Raw genomic sequence first — 16,481 nt, forward strand, 5'->3', positions numbered from 1 at the left:
GGTGGTTTGCACTGATTTTTTGCTTCTGCGCATGAGCGGAAGCAAACCTAATGGTGAAAATCACCAAATTCACGCTCTTGGCACATCCTAGCATGCACATGTGCCCATGCGCACATGTGTACATGCTGAGAAGCCAAATCTCGCACAGACACGAGGGCACTCCAATAGAACGTAAGATGAACAGCCCTTCACTGCATCAGATACTTCTTTTCTTTTTCTTAAAAAAAATAATCTTTATTAAGTTTCCACATATAAAACTAGGAAGAAAAAAAACAATTTAAACAAAGAGAACATACAAAGAAAAGAAAGAAACAAGACAGACAGACAAAAAACAATTTGAAATTAAATAAGTAGGTGGTATTTCTGGATAATATTTCACATGGTATCGGTTTGCATTGATTTTAAATACTTGACTTGTACTTAATATGCTTTTACCTTTTCCAACCTTCCACACCCAACATTCTAAATTCAGGAATAATTAGAAAGTCAAGCAGAAATAATAAAAAGTGGCTTCAAAATTTTTAAAAAAACAGACAAATGACTTATAAAGCCCTTCATGGCATCGGACCAGAATATCTCCGGGACCGCCTTCTGCCGCATGAATCCCAGCGACCGATTAGGTCCCACAGAATTGGCCTTCTCCGGGTCCCGTCGACTAAACAATGTCGTTTGGCGGGTCCCAGAGGAAGAGCCTTCTCTGTGGCGGCCCGACCCTCTGGAACCAGCTCCCCCCTGAGATTAGAACTGCTCCCACCCTCCTTGCCTTCCGCAAACTCCTTAAGACTCACCTCTGCCATCAGGCATGGGGGAACTAAAACATCTTCCCCAGGCCTATACTGTTTATGTATGGTATGTTGTGTGCATGTTTTTTTTTAAAAATTATGGGTTTTTAGCTTTCTAATTATTGAATTTGTATTATATATTGTTTTCTGTTGCTGTTGTGAGCCGCCCCGAGTCTGTGGAGAGGGGCGGCATACAAATTTAATGAATAAATAAATAAATAAATAAATATAAACTTAAACAACATATAAAAGGTATTCAGTTTCAGTGGTATTCTACTGTATGTATCCACAATAAATTAATATTTTCTTTCACTACATACATATATTTATTTGAAGAAGACATAATTTGTCAACCATATTGTTGACTATCACTATCAAGCGACCTAATATTAGGTATTTGCAGAGAATTTCTCACAGATACTTCTTTTCTATCATGCTATTTTCCAGGTCTCCATTTCCACCACCACCACCACCAAATAGCCATATTACATCTCTATCCTCTTATGAACTCTATCTCCGGCTGTTGCACAAGTTGATGCTTAAAACATCTAGAGAGACGAGTTCATTATCCATTACAACGGGGACATTTAAATTGCTAGATTGCCACTTGCAATCCATTCAAAAAAATCTCCCAAAGTATTTCTATTAAAGTGAACATCCGTGAAATGATCCTAATTTGTTGAAATGAATTAATGATGATTGGGAGCCCTTGGTGCTCTCTCCCAAAGGTGGACTGCTACCGGTTTGGATCGGTTCTTTAGAACTGGTAGCAGAAATCAGCAAAATCTCTTGAGCACGAGTATCCTCCCATGAGATTCAGCTTCCTGAGTGTTCTGCCTGACTGGCTCAGGCAATGCGTAATAGTCCAAGGAAAAGAAATCAAACACACACGTGCTCTGCTAATCAGCAAACTTGTATTAAATAAACAAAAAGGGTTACTCAAAAAAACAGTTCTTAGTGTCCAAAAACAATGATAGTGCAAGGCTTACTTCAGCTGCATATAAAAAAAAACACAGGGAAAAACAAACAAAGACAACCTGGAATGAGCAAAGACATTTCAGGAGTCCTTTTGAATCTTTGAAGCAAACAGCAAGTCCCAGAGTTTTCACCTCCCACTTGTCTGAAAAAGCTGGGTTGAAAACTCCAACGGCACGGAACAGAAACTTCAGAGCAGGAACCACAAAATAACACAGATAAACAGCCACAGTTTGCCTTGGGCCGTTGTTCCTTTTTATACCTTTAGCCCTCATTAAGGGAACCACACCCAGCCCTCAGTATAAGAACCACACCCAGCCCAGGTGCTCCTATAATGACTTGTAATACTCCTTAAAGCGATCCCTTCTTTGCATAGCTCTTCGGCTATGCAGATCAATATATTGATCTGCAGAAGAATCCAGAGACGAAAGACTGTCTGAGGGACTGTATGTCAAATCCCCTGGGCAGTCTGCTGAATCCTGCGTCCCAGTGGCCTCGTTCTCCTGGCTGTCTGCCACGTCTTCCTGGCTGTCTGCCACGTCTTCCTGGCTGTCAGCCAGGCTTTCACATTCACTTTGTGCCGCGTCTCTCCCATTTGTGGGAGCAACGGCTGGCCCAGGCCCAAACACAACACTGAGCATGCGCAGAAGCTGAATCTCATGCCGACGTGTGCGCCCGCCCTCCAATTAGCTGTTTTTCCAACTGGGACTGTGCACCTGGCTGTGCCGGGTACAGCCCAATACTGGGTGCTCCAGGTGCCACGGATTTAAAAATAACCCTCTGTACATGTGCAAAGGCTTCTGCGCATGCACAGAGGGCCATTTCTGGGAAGGGACACATGCACTTCCCTCGTGATGCAAACTAGTGGGGGAGGTAAGTAGAACCCACCCATAATAGACCCAACAGTGCGGTCAGGGAAAGCCAGTAGAATGCATGGCTGAATAGCTAGAGGTATAACAAGCAGGAAGAGGGAGATTGTAATCCCGCTGTATAGAGCGCTGGTGAAACCCCATTTGGAATACTGTGTTCAGTTCTGGAGACCTCACCTACAAAAAGATATTGACAAAATTGAACGGGTCCAAAGACGGGCTACAAGAATGGTGGAAGGTCTTAAGCATAAAACGTATCAGGAAAGACTTCATGAACTCCATCTGTATAGTCTGGAGGACAGAAGGAAAAGGGGGGGCATGATCGAAACATTTAAATATGTTAAAGGGTTAAATAAGGTCCAGGAGGGAAGTGTTATTAATAGAAAAGTGAACACAAGAAGAAGGGGACACAATCTGAGGTTAGTTGGGGGAAAGATCAGAAGCAACGCGAGAAAATATTATTTGACTGAAAGAGGAGTAGATGCTTGGAACAAACTTTCAGCAGACGTGGTTGGTAAATCCACAATAACTGAATTTAAATATGCCTGGAATAAACATAGATCCATCCTAAGATAAAATACAGGAAATAGTATAAGGGCAGACTAGATGGACCATGAGGTCTTTTTCTGGCGTCAATCTTCTATGTTTCTATGTTTCTAATTTCATAACCTATCTAGGTAACATGATCAGTGCTAGAAGATGTTGGGGTGCATGGAGAGAAGGAGGAGGACGAGGAAGAAGAGTATGGGGTCCTTGGTGCTCCACTCCATTCTACTCTCTATATATCCTGATCATAATCATAAGATACATTCATCCTTAATCATAAGATTCAACACTCAGTGATAGTCCTACGATACTAAATAAACCATCAACATAAATCATGCTAGGATACTGAGCGAAGCCATTAATGCAAATCAAAAGATACAAGCCACAAAGTTATAGTCATGAGAAGATAAGGAAATAGGTAGTATGAGCCGAGGTGGCGCAGCAGGTAGAGTGTGGTACTGCAGGCCACTAAAGCTGACTGTAGATCTGCAGGTCAGCAGTTCAAATCTCATCACCGGCTCAAGGTTGACTCAGCCTTCCATCCTTCCGAGGTGGGTAAAATGAGGACCTGTATTGTGGGGGCCATATACTGGCTCTGTTTTAAAAAGTGCTATTGCTAACATGTTGTAATCCTCCCTGAGTCTAAGGAGAAGGGCAGCATTAAAAAATCAAATGAATGAATGAATGAATGAATGAATGAATGAGTGAGTGAGTGAGTGAGTGAGTGAATGAGTGAGTGAATGAGTGAATGAGTGAATGAATGAATGAATGAATGAGTGAGTAAGTGAGTGAATGAATGAATGAGTGAATGAGTGAGTGAATGAATGAATGAGTGAATGAGTGAGTGAATGAGTGAATGAGTGAATGAATGATAGGGAAGATGAGAAGGATTATTGTAATGCAGTACAATCCCACTAGGTAGTTTGACAAATGGAAATTGTGGGAATTAGCTGTAATAAAATTAATTAATTAATTAATATTGAAATAAATAAATAAGATCCATAAACAAGGCCACAGCATCTCAAGGAAGTGATAATATAAGTGCTGACACTTTGAATTTCTGCTTAAAAAAAAAAAGCATTACCACCCCAAAAATTGCCTCAAAGGCTACAATTGCAACGGTAACCAACCATCTGAAACATGCAGCAAAAACATAGATTTTAACATAATAACAGAATAACTAAGTTGGAAGGGACTTTGGAGGTCTTCTAGCCCAACCCCCCCTGCCCAGGCTAAAAAAACCTCTACCATTCCCAAATAATTCTCCAATCTCTTCTTTAAAACCTCCAGTGTTGGAACACCCACAAATCTTGGAGGCAAATCCTTTCAATCTTTCCTGCCTATTTTTCACATTTTTCTAAAATGCTTCTTTTATTCACTTTATGGAACTTTAGAAAGATCACTAAACCGGGGGAAATTGTAATTATATATTTGGCTGCAAAATTTGCAAAAGGGTACGAAGATTCTCGGGGCATAAAGTTTACTCCTTTCTGCAGAAACTTTTTTTTTTCATCTTTGTATCTTTATATATATGTTAAAAATGAAACAGAGATAAATATAATACATGGCATATCAGTCATATACTGTATGTTATACTATGACTAGTGATGGGCGAACTGAACCCGCACAATTCGGGTCCGTACCGAATTTTGCGGTGTTCGGTATGCCGAACGCGAACACAAAATTTTTCCAAACTTCGGGCAAAGTTCGGGGTCGTGTTCGGCGTTTGGAGCTTTGACGTCACCGGCAGGTTGCTAAGGACGCCAAGGTGATCACTTCCTGGATTCCATGGAATCCAGGAAGTGATCACCTTGGCGTCCTTAGCAACCTGCCGGTGACGTCAAAGCTCCGTCCCCGGAATCTCTTCATGGGAGGGATTCCCTGTTCGGGTTCGGGTTCGGGTTCGGTTCGGGTTCAGCCAAATTTTGTGTAAAATTCGGCCGAACTTGTCGAACACGAACACCGTTGGGTTCGCCCATCACTAACTATGACAGAAATAGAAGAAAAGAAAAAAGGAATAAAGGGAGAAGATAGGAAAGATATAATAGAAAGAGGAGAGAGAGAGAGAATCTTTTAACATCTTAAATGTGTTTCATCTCCTAAATGCTGCTTCCTCCAGTCGAAGGGCCAGACATGGTCCAGCTGCAAACCTAGGCCTGAAGCTCAGATTTATTGCTTCTAGTACAAAATGCTCCCACCGGGGCTGAGAAAATAGAAGTCTGACTTTTATGTTTTCATTATTTACCATTCTACTTGTTGGCCCTCTGCTACACTCTGAATTATTTAAGCCGTGGTGACGCAGCAATTAGAATGCAGTATTGCCGGCTAACTCTGCCTACTGCCAGGAGTTCGATCCTGACCAGCTCAAGGTTGACTGGGTCTTCCGTCCGAGCTCGTTAAAATGAGAACCCAGTTTGTTGGGGGGCAAGAGGCTGACTCTGTAAACTGCTTAGAGAGGTCTGTAAAGCACTGTGAAGCAGTTTATACATCTAGGTGCTATGGCTATTTTCCTTCCATCCCTCCCACCCTCCCTCCCTCTCACCCTCCCTCCCTCTCACCCTCCCTCCCTCCCTCTCTCCCTTTCCCACTCATCCATCCATCCAAGCTCAAGGTTGACTCAGCCTTCCACCCTTCTGAGATCTGTAAAATGAGGACCCAGAATGTTGGGGGCAATAGATTGACTTTGTAAATTGCTTAGCAAGGATTATAAAGCACTGTTAAGACTAAGTGATAGTGCTTGGAAAAAAGAAAGGAGGAAGGGAGGGAGGATATGGAGGGAGGGAAGGAAGGAAATGGAGGAGGAGGGAAGGAAGGAAGGAAGGGAGGGAGGCTATGGAGGGGAAGGGAGGGAGGGAGGAAGAAAGGAAATGGAGGGGGAAGGAGGAAGGGAGGGAGGGAGGGAGGGAAGGAAGGAAAGAAGGGTATGGAGGGGAAGGGAGGGAGGGAGGAAGGAAATAGAGGGGAAAGGAGGAAGGGAGGGAGGGAAGGAAGGAAGGAAGGAAGGAAGGAAAGAAGGAAGGTTGATTGGATCCAGCAGCCAATCTGGGTCACATTATAAACTCGGAATCAAGTCCTTTGATTGAAAAAGCTTTTATAAAATGCTCGGTCATTTTCTCACATTGGAAGCTTAGGGTTTTGATTGAAATCAGAGGAGGGGGGAAGACCCCTGCCATGACCAACCATTTGAAGTAGATTCTGTGACTTCGGGGGACTTCGTAACAGACCGGGGGTGGTGGGATTCACCCACCTCGGCCAATCCCATCTGTACAGTACAGGAATCTTATCCTCAGTGTTATCTTCTCTCTGTCGCCCTGATATACGAAAGGAATTGCGACGGCGTTCACTGACAGCCGCTTTAAAAATCCACTGCATTATTTATTTATTTTAATGGGCCAGGAATGGGATGAATTCCAGAGGAGTTTCCTTGGCATTGCTGTCTATCATATTGTCATTATAGAAGGGAAAGTTGCACAGCTTTTATATCTAGGAGGGATAGCTAGAAAAATGCGGCCACTTCAGAAATTCGGTTATTATAGTCTGCATCTAAAGAGTAGAAATCCCAGTTATTTATTTTGATGGCTCTTCTGACCTGACCTGCCTGACGCATTTCCGCCTTGCACTGAACTGAAATTGCAAGATAGCAGAAAGAGAGAAATGCTAGAGGAGGAATGGAAACCGTAGTTTCTTCCCAAAGACAAAAATAAAACTTCGGATGACATCAGGACAAAAACAATGGACAGTGGGGAAATCCAATTTTTACTTCCAGCTATGTGGACGTAACTTGATGAGCGTGGCAGGAAAAAGACACTACAAAATCTCCAGTCCCTCCTCACTCCTGGGAGAAGGATACTGCAAAATCTCCATTCCCACCCAACTCCAGGGGAAAGATACTGCAAAATCCCCATTCCCTCCCCACTCCAGGGGAAGAATACTACAAAATCCCCATTCCCACCCAACTCCAGGGGAAGAATACTACAAAATCCCCATTCCCTCCCCACTCCAGGGGAAGGATACTGCAAAATCCCCATTCCCTCCCCACTCCAGGGGAAGAATACTACAAAATCCCCATTCCCTCCCCACTCCAGGGGAAGAATACTACAAAATCCCCATTCCCACCCAACTCCAGGGGAAGGATACTGCGAAATCCCCATTCCTTTCCAACTCCAGGGGAAATATTTTATTTTTTATTTTTTATTTATTTTTATTTATTTATTTTGTCCAATACACAATGAGGGTTTTAGTGGGTATATATCTATATACACATAGTAAAATACATGATGAAGGTTATAGAGGAGATACTCATAGTAAAATATATTTAAGAAATAATAGAAAAGAAGATATAGGAATAGAACATATGAATGAAAGAATAGAAGAAGAGATATAGGAATAGAAGAAAGGTATAGGAGATATAGGAGAGCAATAGGACAGGGGACGGAAGGCACTCTAGTGCACTTGTACTCGCCCCTTACTGACCTCTTAGGAATCTGGATAGGTCAACCGTAGATAATCTAAGGGTAAAGTGTTGGGGGTTTGGGGATGACACTATGGAGTCCGGTAATGAGTTCCATGCTTCGACAACTCGGTTACTGAAGTCATAGTTTTTACAGTCAAGTTTGGAACGGTTAATATTAAGTTTAAATCTGTTGTGTGCTCTTGTGTTGTTGTGGTTGAAGGATACTGCAAAACCTCTTCCCTCCCCACTCCAGGGGAAAGATACTGCTAAATCCCCATTCCTTTCCAACTCCAGGGGAAAGATACTGCAAAATCTCACCCCTGCTTCTAATTTTGGATCTCCTAAACAAAGCCAAACAAAGCCATAAGATGCTAATGCTAACCCAACTCTTATTCCAGGAAACAGACAGACAGACCAGGCGATGAGGATAGAAATTAAATGAGCCCTTCACCTCATTTTGGATGCACAAGAAGTTGCCTTCAACAGCAATCCAACTTGCATAGTGAATGAAGTATCCTTTCTTTAAATTATTTACCGATTTATATACTCTATGAAAATTAAACATGCTTTATCTCGCCTCGCAAAGAGTAGCACACACATGCATATTTATGCTCTTATTAAAATTTAAATGCGAATCTATTAAATGGGAACCTGCTTATCAACAACATGTGGGTTGGATTCGCAAGTAGCCGTGTTTTCACAAGTACTGGGCTTGGCTTCCTAAATTTGGGATTATTGTCATCTAGCTAGCATGCCCCACTGTGGAGTCCTTCGTGCACTTTGATCTTGGTTGTTTTGCCTTAGGGATTTTTTTTAACCCAACTATGACACAACATCAGAAAACACCAAGAACACCGCAGTTCAACCCTCAAGCCTCTGCTGACATCTTCTCGTGATCTTCTTGGACCCTTCAAGCGAACTCTGGAATTTACTTGAAATTTAAACTGGGTTTACGATTATGATGGGCCGTGACTGGTTTATCATGGTTTATCGTAAGCAGCCAATTATAATAGACCTTTCTATGGAGATTCTCCGTCATCCAGGTCATGGTTGTCCCAAAGGGGCTTTTTTAAGAGGTAGCAAGACTTTCTGGATTTTCTTTGAAGGCGTTTCACTTCTCCGCTCTGAGCTGAAGAAGCTTCTTGGATGAGGAGCAAAATGTCTTCAAAGAAAAAACAGAATGTGTCACTGCCTCTTGAAAAAGCATCTTTGGGACTATAATGGACATGGTTGAGACTAGGCCTTCCCTTCCCTTTCCTTTCCTTCTTTCCTTACCTCCGGGACCGCCTTCTGCCGCATGAATCCCAGCGGCCAGTTAGGTCCCACAGAGTGGGTCTTCTCCGGGTCCCGTCAACTAAACAATGTTGCTTGGCGGGACCCAGGGGAAGAGCCTTCTCTGTGGCGGCCCCGGCCCTCTGGAACCAACTCCCCCCAGAGATTAGAATTGCCCCCACCCTCCTTGCTTTTCGTAAGCTACTTAAAACCCACTTCTGCCGCCAGGCATGGGGGAATTAAGACTTTTTTCTCCCCCTAGGACGTTACAATGGTATGCATGGTATGTTTATATGTGTGTTTGGTTTTGTATATTAAGGGGTTTTAATTTGCTTTTAGTATTGGATTATTATTGTATACTGTCTATGTTTGCTGTTAGCCGCCCCGAGTTTTCAGAGAGGGGCGGCATATAAATCCAATAAAACTTGAATTTGAAACTTGTTTTCCTTCCCTCCCCTTTTCTGCTTTTTCAAAACAACCTGTATTTTTTGAGTACTTTGCTAAGACCTGTTGTGGTTAGCTCTGGCCCAGCTCCTGCCCCAAGGAATGTGGAGTTGGATGTGGGGGAGACATCCACATACTGCAGACCTGTTTTGCTCCCAATGGAACCTGCCGATGAAGCCTCCTGTGACCAAGGAAGTATGATTGATAGGGAAGAGGGGAGTTTGGCAGACAGCCCAGGAAGAGATCAATCACCTGTATCATCCTTGGATTCTGAACAAGAATTAATGACACATCCACGCATGCGTAGAGTGATGCATAGGAGACAACAACTGAAGGATTATTACAAGAGAAAATGAGGCCACCTGTGGTTGGGTGGGGCTCCAGTAATTAGGGCTGCTGCTATAAATAGCAGCGTGTGGGTTTGGCCATTGTGAAAGAGTATCTGATCGCAGTTATTCAGGAATTGTGTGTTGCTGTTTTCTGGACTTTGTTTGTTGATTTTTCACGCCTTTGAAACCAAAGCAGAGCAATGTGTGTGTGTGTGTATGTGTGTGTGTGTCTCACTTCATTGGAAGAAGAAGGGGTGTGACGTTTCTTCACAGCTGCTAGCTAAGTACTTAATGACTGCTTAAGGGAAGTTGTATAGACTACCCGGTTGTTTTGGGACGAGTGCTCTTTGCAATACAAAAAGAGTGCTTAGTTTATTTTGAATTTTGTGATAAAGAACATTGTTTTGAATTTTCAAACGTGTGTGTGTCTGAAATATGTACCCTTGAATTTTTGGGAGGCTCCTACCAGAGAGCCCGGCAGAACAAGACCTAGAGTGCAAAGGATAGAGGATAGAATCAGGGCAAAAATCTGTTGTCCCTTCTTAGCATTTCATTAAAAAAGATTGCAGGAGGGTTATTCTTCAGTCACATATTATTTTATTGATTGATTGATTGATTGATTGATTGATTGATTTTGTCCAATACACAATGAGGGTTTTAGTGGGTATAAACATAGTAAAATACATGATGAAAGTTACAGAGGATATACTCATAGTAAAATATATCTAAGAAAGAATAGAAGAGAAGTTATAGGAAGATATCAGTGAACATATCAATGAAAGAATAGAAGAAGAGATACAGGAATAGAAGAAAGGTATAGGAGATATAGGAGAGCAATAGGACAGGGGACGGAAGGCGCTCTAGTGCACTTGTACTCGCCCCTTACTGACCTCTTAGGAATCTGGATAGGTCAGATAGAATAGAATAGAATGGAATGGAGTGGAATAGAATAGAATAGAATTTGTTAATGTAATTCTTTAATCCTCCTTTTCTGCCATATGAGAAAAGAAATCATAATTATGCACACCTCTTTAGAGGTCTCTGTGAGTCACCTCCAAAGCTTTCAGAGGTCATATGTATCTTAAGGGTTGTGTGTCTTTATGTAATGGTGTGTAGGGCAGGCACATTTTAATTATATAAAGGTGTTAAATAGTTTCAACATTAATCTTATTGAAGCCACTGGTGAATGCAGGGGTGAAATGCACCTTCCTTCCTTCCTTCCTTCCTTCCTTCCTTCCTTCCTTCCTCCCTCCCTCCCTCCCTCCCTCCCTCCCGCCCTCCCTTCCTTCCTTTCTCCCTCCCTCCCTTCCTCCCAACCACCCACCTTCTTTCTTTCTTTCTTTCACTGTTTCTCTCTCCCTTCTTTCTCTCTCTCCCTCCCTCCTCCCTCCTTCCTTCCTTCCATCCTTCCTTCCTTCTTTCTTTCTTTCTTTCTCTCTTTCTCTCTCTCTCTCCCTTCTTTCTTTCTCTCCCTCCCTCCTCCCTCCCACCTTCCTTCCTTCCTTCCTTCCATCCATCCTTCTTTCTTTCTTTCTTTCTTTCTTTCTTCCTTCCTTCCTTTCCTTCTTTCCTTCTTTATCTTTTTCTCTCTCCCTCCCTCCTTCCCTCCCTCCCTCCCTCCTTCCCTTCCTTTCTCTACCGAACTGCAATGCTTTAATGCCCCAGTTCACAAGAAGAGATAAGTGATATCTCTTATGTAGCTGGAGAAAAAGAAAGCCATACCTTCAAGGACACAATCTAACCATGGTGGTTGTTTGACCCGATATAAAACCAAGGTAAAACTAAACCCTTTCTGAGGTTCGCTTCTTAGCCACCTTAAAATGTGACACAAAGGTAAGGAAGTAAAAGCATATTACAGCCTGCTAATCATCTGAAAAAAGATCATTTCAGTTTTCAGAAGCTTCTATGACACCTTATTCTAAGACAGAACTCCAGGATTCCCTTCTCTCTGTCAGAGGCTAACACAGCCGCTTACTACGAAAATGCTTGCAAAAAGTAATTTCCCCACTAATGCAATATTTAAGCTGGGAAGAAATGGCTCCCTGCCATTTCTCACCGATTGTCCAATTTTAACAATGCCCTGGTAAGCTAATAATGTTTACATGCGTGCAAAGAGAGGAGATAGTTAAACCATAATATATTTCCAGAACTGACAGAAAATTGTTCCGTGTTGTTTTCCAGAAGCGCTCGTGCCCCGAAGCAGCCAAAAATTGACAGCGCAAATTATTAAAAGTATGACAGTCCCAGGATCGGCCTTTCCCATTTCAAAAGTGCTTTCATTCTACTATCTAATTCAAGAAATCATCATTGGCTCCTGGGACTGAAGAGGTTCCGGGGAAACCGGTTGAAAATTATTTGCAACGCAGGAGGAGAACCTGTCCAAAATTGCCATGGTTAAAATGCTGGGAAAATTCATTGCAGCCCTTTCAAACAGGGATTATTTGCATTGAAAGCCTCTTTACAAATGGTGGACTTCACCTCCCAGAATTCCTTAAAAAAAAAAAATTCCTCCACAATTTCCATTTTTATGTCAACACATATACCTTAATATGCCAATAACATAGATATTTATACATTGTTGTGCAATCAATCAAAAATCAATGTCCTGTTTTGCATGTTGTGCAATCAATCAAAAATCAATGTCCTGTTTTGGACCTATTTTTATCTTGTTCATCAGTCTGTTTTTCTTCATTCTGTTATACTCTCCTCCTACTATCTCCATCTCCTCCTTCCTACCTTCTTACTCCTTCTCTCCCCTTTCCTACTTCCATCCACTCCTTCTTCCCTCCTTTCTACTTCCTCTCCTCTTTACCTCTCCCTAAGTCAGTGTTTCTCAACCTTGGCTGTTTGAAGATGCATTTCTGGCTGGGGAATTCTGGGAGTTGAAGTCAGCACATCTTCAAATGGTCAAGGTTGAGAAACGCTGCCCTAAATGCTTCTTAATCCTAATTCATCCTAATCCTAATTAATCTCCTATTTAACAGACTGATGATGGCATTGGTATATTCGGGTTTCTTCCCGTGTAGGATTTGGAAATTTCTGACGATGTTTTGACGAGGTCCCACTCGTCATCTTCAGACTGGTGTTTCTGTCCTTGTTCTGGCTGGGTGTGGTTTGATGGCTCAGCAATTGCCTGCTGTGTAGAAACTTCCTGGTGAGTCAGTGGGGTAACACCTGGGGTCGTTGATGTAACTACCAGACATCTGGAAACCATCCCTCAAACGTATCCCAACCATAGAAACTGAAACCAGACTCAGAACACACATTGTAAAACAATCAAGTAGCCTGCAAGCTCCAACTACTCAGGATATCACGCCTAATCTACAACCATTAACTAATCAGCATACCTCAGTTACATCAACGACCACAGGTGCTACCCCACTGACTCACCAGGAAGTTTCTACACAGCAGGCAATTGCTGAGCCATCAAACCACACCCAGCCACCAGTATTTTATAGAAGGAAGGCAGCTCAGGTCTCGCTGTGTTCGCCCTAGAACAAGGACAGAAACACCAGCCTGAAGATGACGAGTGGGACCTCGTCAAAACGTTGCCAGAAATTTCCAAATCCTACATGGGAAGAAACCCGAATATACCAAGAAATTCAAACCAAATTTCCACCCCCAGCACTATACGAGTCTTCGGAGAGGGGCGGCATACAAATCTAAGTAATAAATAAATAAATAAATATATATATATATAAGGAAGAAATGGCAGTTACAAACATTTCGTATTTACAGCAACACGAAGCTTAAAACTTCAGCCTGATGATGGTGAATGTGATTTCACCGAAACGTCGCATATGTAATTCTTTACTCTCGGTATGTGATACTCATCTGATGCTACCTCAACTCCCAGAATTCCTGATAGTAACTCACTCCTGGTTCAGAAGAAAAGACCTGGTATTGGAGGGGTGCAGCTTAAGGCACCGTGGCATCATAACAGCCCCCCCAAAAAAATCTTACAGGCATTAGAGACTGCCAAAGACTGCAACCAGATAAGCAGTGATGGGCTGCCAAAATTTTTACTGCCACACAAAAAATTTACTGCTTATTTTGTGGGTGTGGCTTGATGGTCATGGGACTAGGTAGGAGTGGCTTTCCGGCCATGTGACCAGGTGGGAGTGGCTTGACAATCATGTGACCGGGGGTGGCTTAAAGGTCATGTGGCAGGGTGGGAGTGGCTTACTGACCAAGATAAGTTTTCAAATAGGTGCTTGGACTCTTTGTCAGTTGATTAAATCACATTAGTTGAATAGCCACAAAAAGGACAAAGGATAGAGTCCACGGAGAGGGGCGGCATATAAGTCCAATTAATAAATGAATTAAAAAATAGACAACATTATTTGTTGAGGAGCACAGTCACATTTTAAGGTTTTGTACTGAACCCACAGTATGATAACAGATTAGGCAAATAGCTTACTTTTCTTTAATTGCTATAAAAGTTCAGTTCCAGATAAGGATTAAAATGACTAAAACGTTTATGGGTAAAAACATACTATTTAGTTATTTCTTATTATAAAAGTAATTAAGGATCATAGTAAGGACAATAACAAAACTATTAAGTATTCAATAAATAGTGCATAAACGTACTACCCCCATGGGGGCAGCAGCCCATTACTACAGATAAGTATACATTTACAATAGGAATGCCTGTCGGCGACTACTTCAGCTTCAACCACAACAACACAAGAGCACACAACAGATTTAAACTTAATATTAACCACTCCAAACTTGACTGTAAAAAATATGACTTCAGTAACCGAGTTGTCGAAGCGTGGAACTCATTACCGGACTCCATAGAGTCCTCCCCAAACCCCCAACACTTTACCCTTAGATTATCTACAGTTGACCTATCCAGATTCCTAAGAGGTCAGTAAGGGGCGAGTACAAGTGCACTAGAGTGCCTTCCGTCCCCTGTCCTATTGCTCTCCTATATCTCCTATACCTTTCTTCTATTCCTATATCTCTTCTTCTATTCTTTCATTGATATGTTCTATTACTATATCTTCTTTTCTATTATTTCTTAGATATATTTTACTCTGAGTATCTCCTCTATAACCTTCATCATGTATTTTACTATGTGTATATAGATATACAGTGTTCCCTCGAGTTTCGCGGGTTCGAACTTCGCGCAAAGTCTATACCACGGTTTTTCAAAAATATTAATTAAAAAATACTTTGCGGGTTTTTTCCCTATACCACGGTTTTTCCCACCCAATGATGTCATATGTCATCGCCAAACTTTCGTCTGCCTTTAATAAATATTTTTTTAAATAAACTTTAATAAATGAACATGGTGAGTAATAATTTGAATGGTTGCTAAGGGAATGGAAAATTGCAATTTAGGGGTTTAAAGTGTTAAGGGAAGGCTTGTGATACTGTTCATAGCAAAAAATAGTGTATTTACTTCTTCATCTCTACTTCTCTACTTTGCGGAAATTCGACTTTCGCGGGCAGTCTCGGAACGCATCCCCCGCGAAAAGTGAGGGAACACTGTATACCCACTAAAACCCTCATTGTGTATTGGACAAAATAAATAAATAAAATAAAAATAAATAAATGCTACAGACGTTTGATTTGGAAATTCAATCCTGAAGCAAATTGATCAATGCGATTGACGTTCCACATCAAAACAAACAAGTAACATTCAAACAAACAGTTTGAACCATTGACTTCCTTCAGGTGCCTTCCCATTGATTATCAATTGTGTTCACAAGCACAGGATTACTTACAGTAAGCAACTTTTTGCCTTAAGATACAAGGGGGAGAAAACAAGCCATCTGGAAAAACAAAATGTATTCTTACCTCGTTCAGTGTCATAGAGATATACAAATTTTTCCCAGTTATAATATGTCAGAAGGCTTAAGATGGTCCCTTTCAGAGCCGGGCGCATCTGGATGACAAACTGAACTTCAGCATCTGTTGGAAAGCTGGGCGTAATGAAAGATGTATGCAGGGCCCCGCAAAAGGACGTCAGTGTGTTCATTGACATCTGGTCATAGAATCCAAAGATGGCATAGACTCCTCTGGAGAACTGGGAACAGACTAGAAAGTACAGAAGAAGAAAGCAATTAGCATGGAGGGACCTCGGGTAGGAAGGATTCCAACACTTTGGAAATAAGAATAGCGTTTAGACGTACTGTGTTCGGAAACTTCAGATCGTGCAGAATGCGGTCGCGAGAGCCATCGTGGGGCTTCCTAGATTCACACACGTTTCTGCAACACTCCGCGGCCTGCACTGGCTGCAGATCGGTTTCCGGTCACAATTCAAAGTGTTGGTAATGACCTTTAAAGCCCTACATGGCATTGGGCCAGAATACATCTGGAACCGCCTTCTACTGCACGAATCCCAGCGACCGATAAGGTCCCACAGAGTTGGCTTTCTCTGGGTCCCGTCGACTAAACAATGTCGTTTGGCGGGCCCCAGGGGAAGAGCCTTCTCTGTGGCGGCCCTGGCCCTCTGGAACCAACTCCCCCCAGAGATTAGAACGGCCCCCACCCTCCTTGTCTTTTGCAAATTACTTAAGACCCACCTTTGTCACCAGGCATGGGGGAGTTAAGTTATCCTTTCCCCCTAGGCTATTACAAGTTATGCATGGTATGTTTGTGTGTATGTTTGGTTATTTATAATAAGGGTTTTTTAGTTGTTTTTATTAATTGGATTGTTCATGTTGTTTTACCACTGTTATTAGCCGCCCCGAGTCTGCGGAGAGGGGTGGTATACAAATCCAATAAATAGATAGATAGATAGATAGATAGATAGATAGATAGATAGATAGATAAATAAATAAATAAATACTGCTTCACATGG

General features: G+C 42.1%; 1 protein-coding gene across 4 annotated transcripts in view; it reads right to left on the reverse strand.

Annotated features, from left to right (window-relative positions):
• The window catches only part of GRIA3 (glutamate ionotropic receptor AMPA type subunit 3), a 193,894-nt gene that overhangs the window by 131,125 nt on the left and 46,288 nt on the right, over positions 1-16,481 (reverse strand). For all 4 annotated transcript variants that reach the window (XM_070759890.1, XM_070759891.1, XM_070759888.1 and 1 more), the window contains exon 3: positions 15,476-15,715. In XM_070759890.1, the coding sequence (XP_070615991.1) occupies positions 15,476-15,715 (240 nt within the window). The remainder of the gene's footprint in view (positions 1-15,475; positions 15,716-16,481) is intronic.

Source organism: Erythrolamprus reginae, chromosome 8, assembly GCF_031021105.1.
Source record: "Erythrolamprus reginae isolate rEryReg1 chromosome 8, rEryReg1.hap1, whole genome shotgun sequence".
NCBI classification, from domain to species: domain Eukaryota; kingdom Metazoa; phylum Chordata; class Lepidosauria; order Squamata; family Dipsadidae; genus Erythrolamprus; species Erythrolamprus reginae.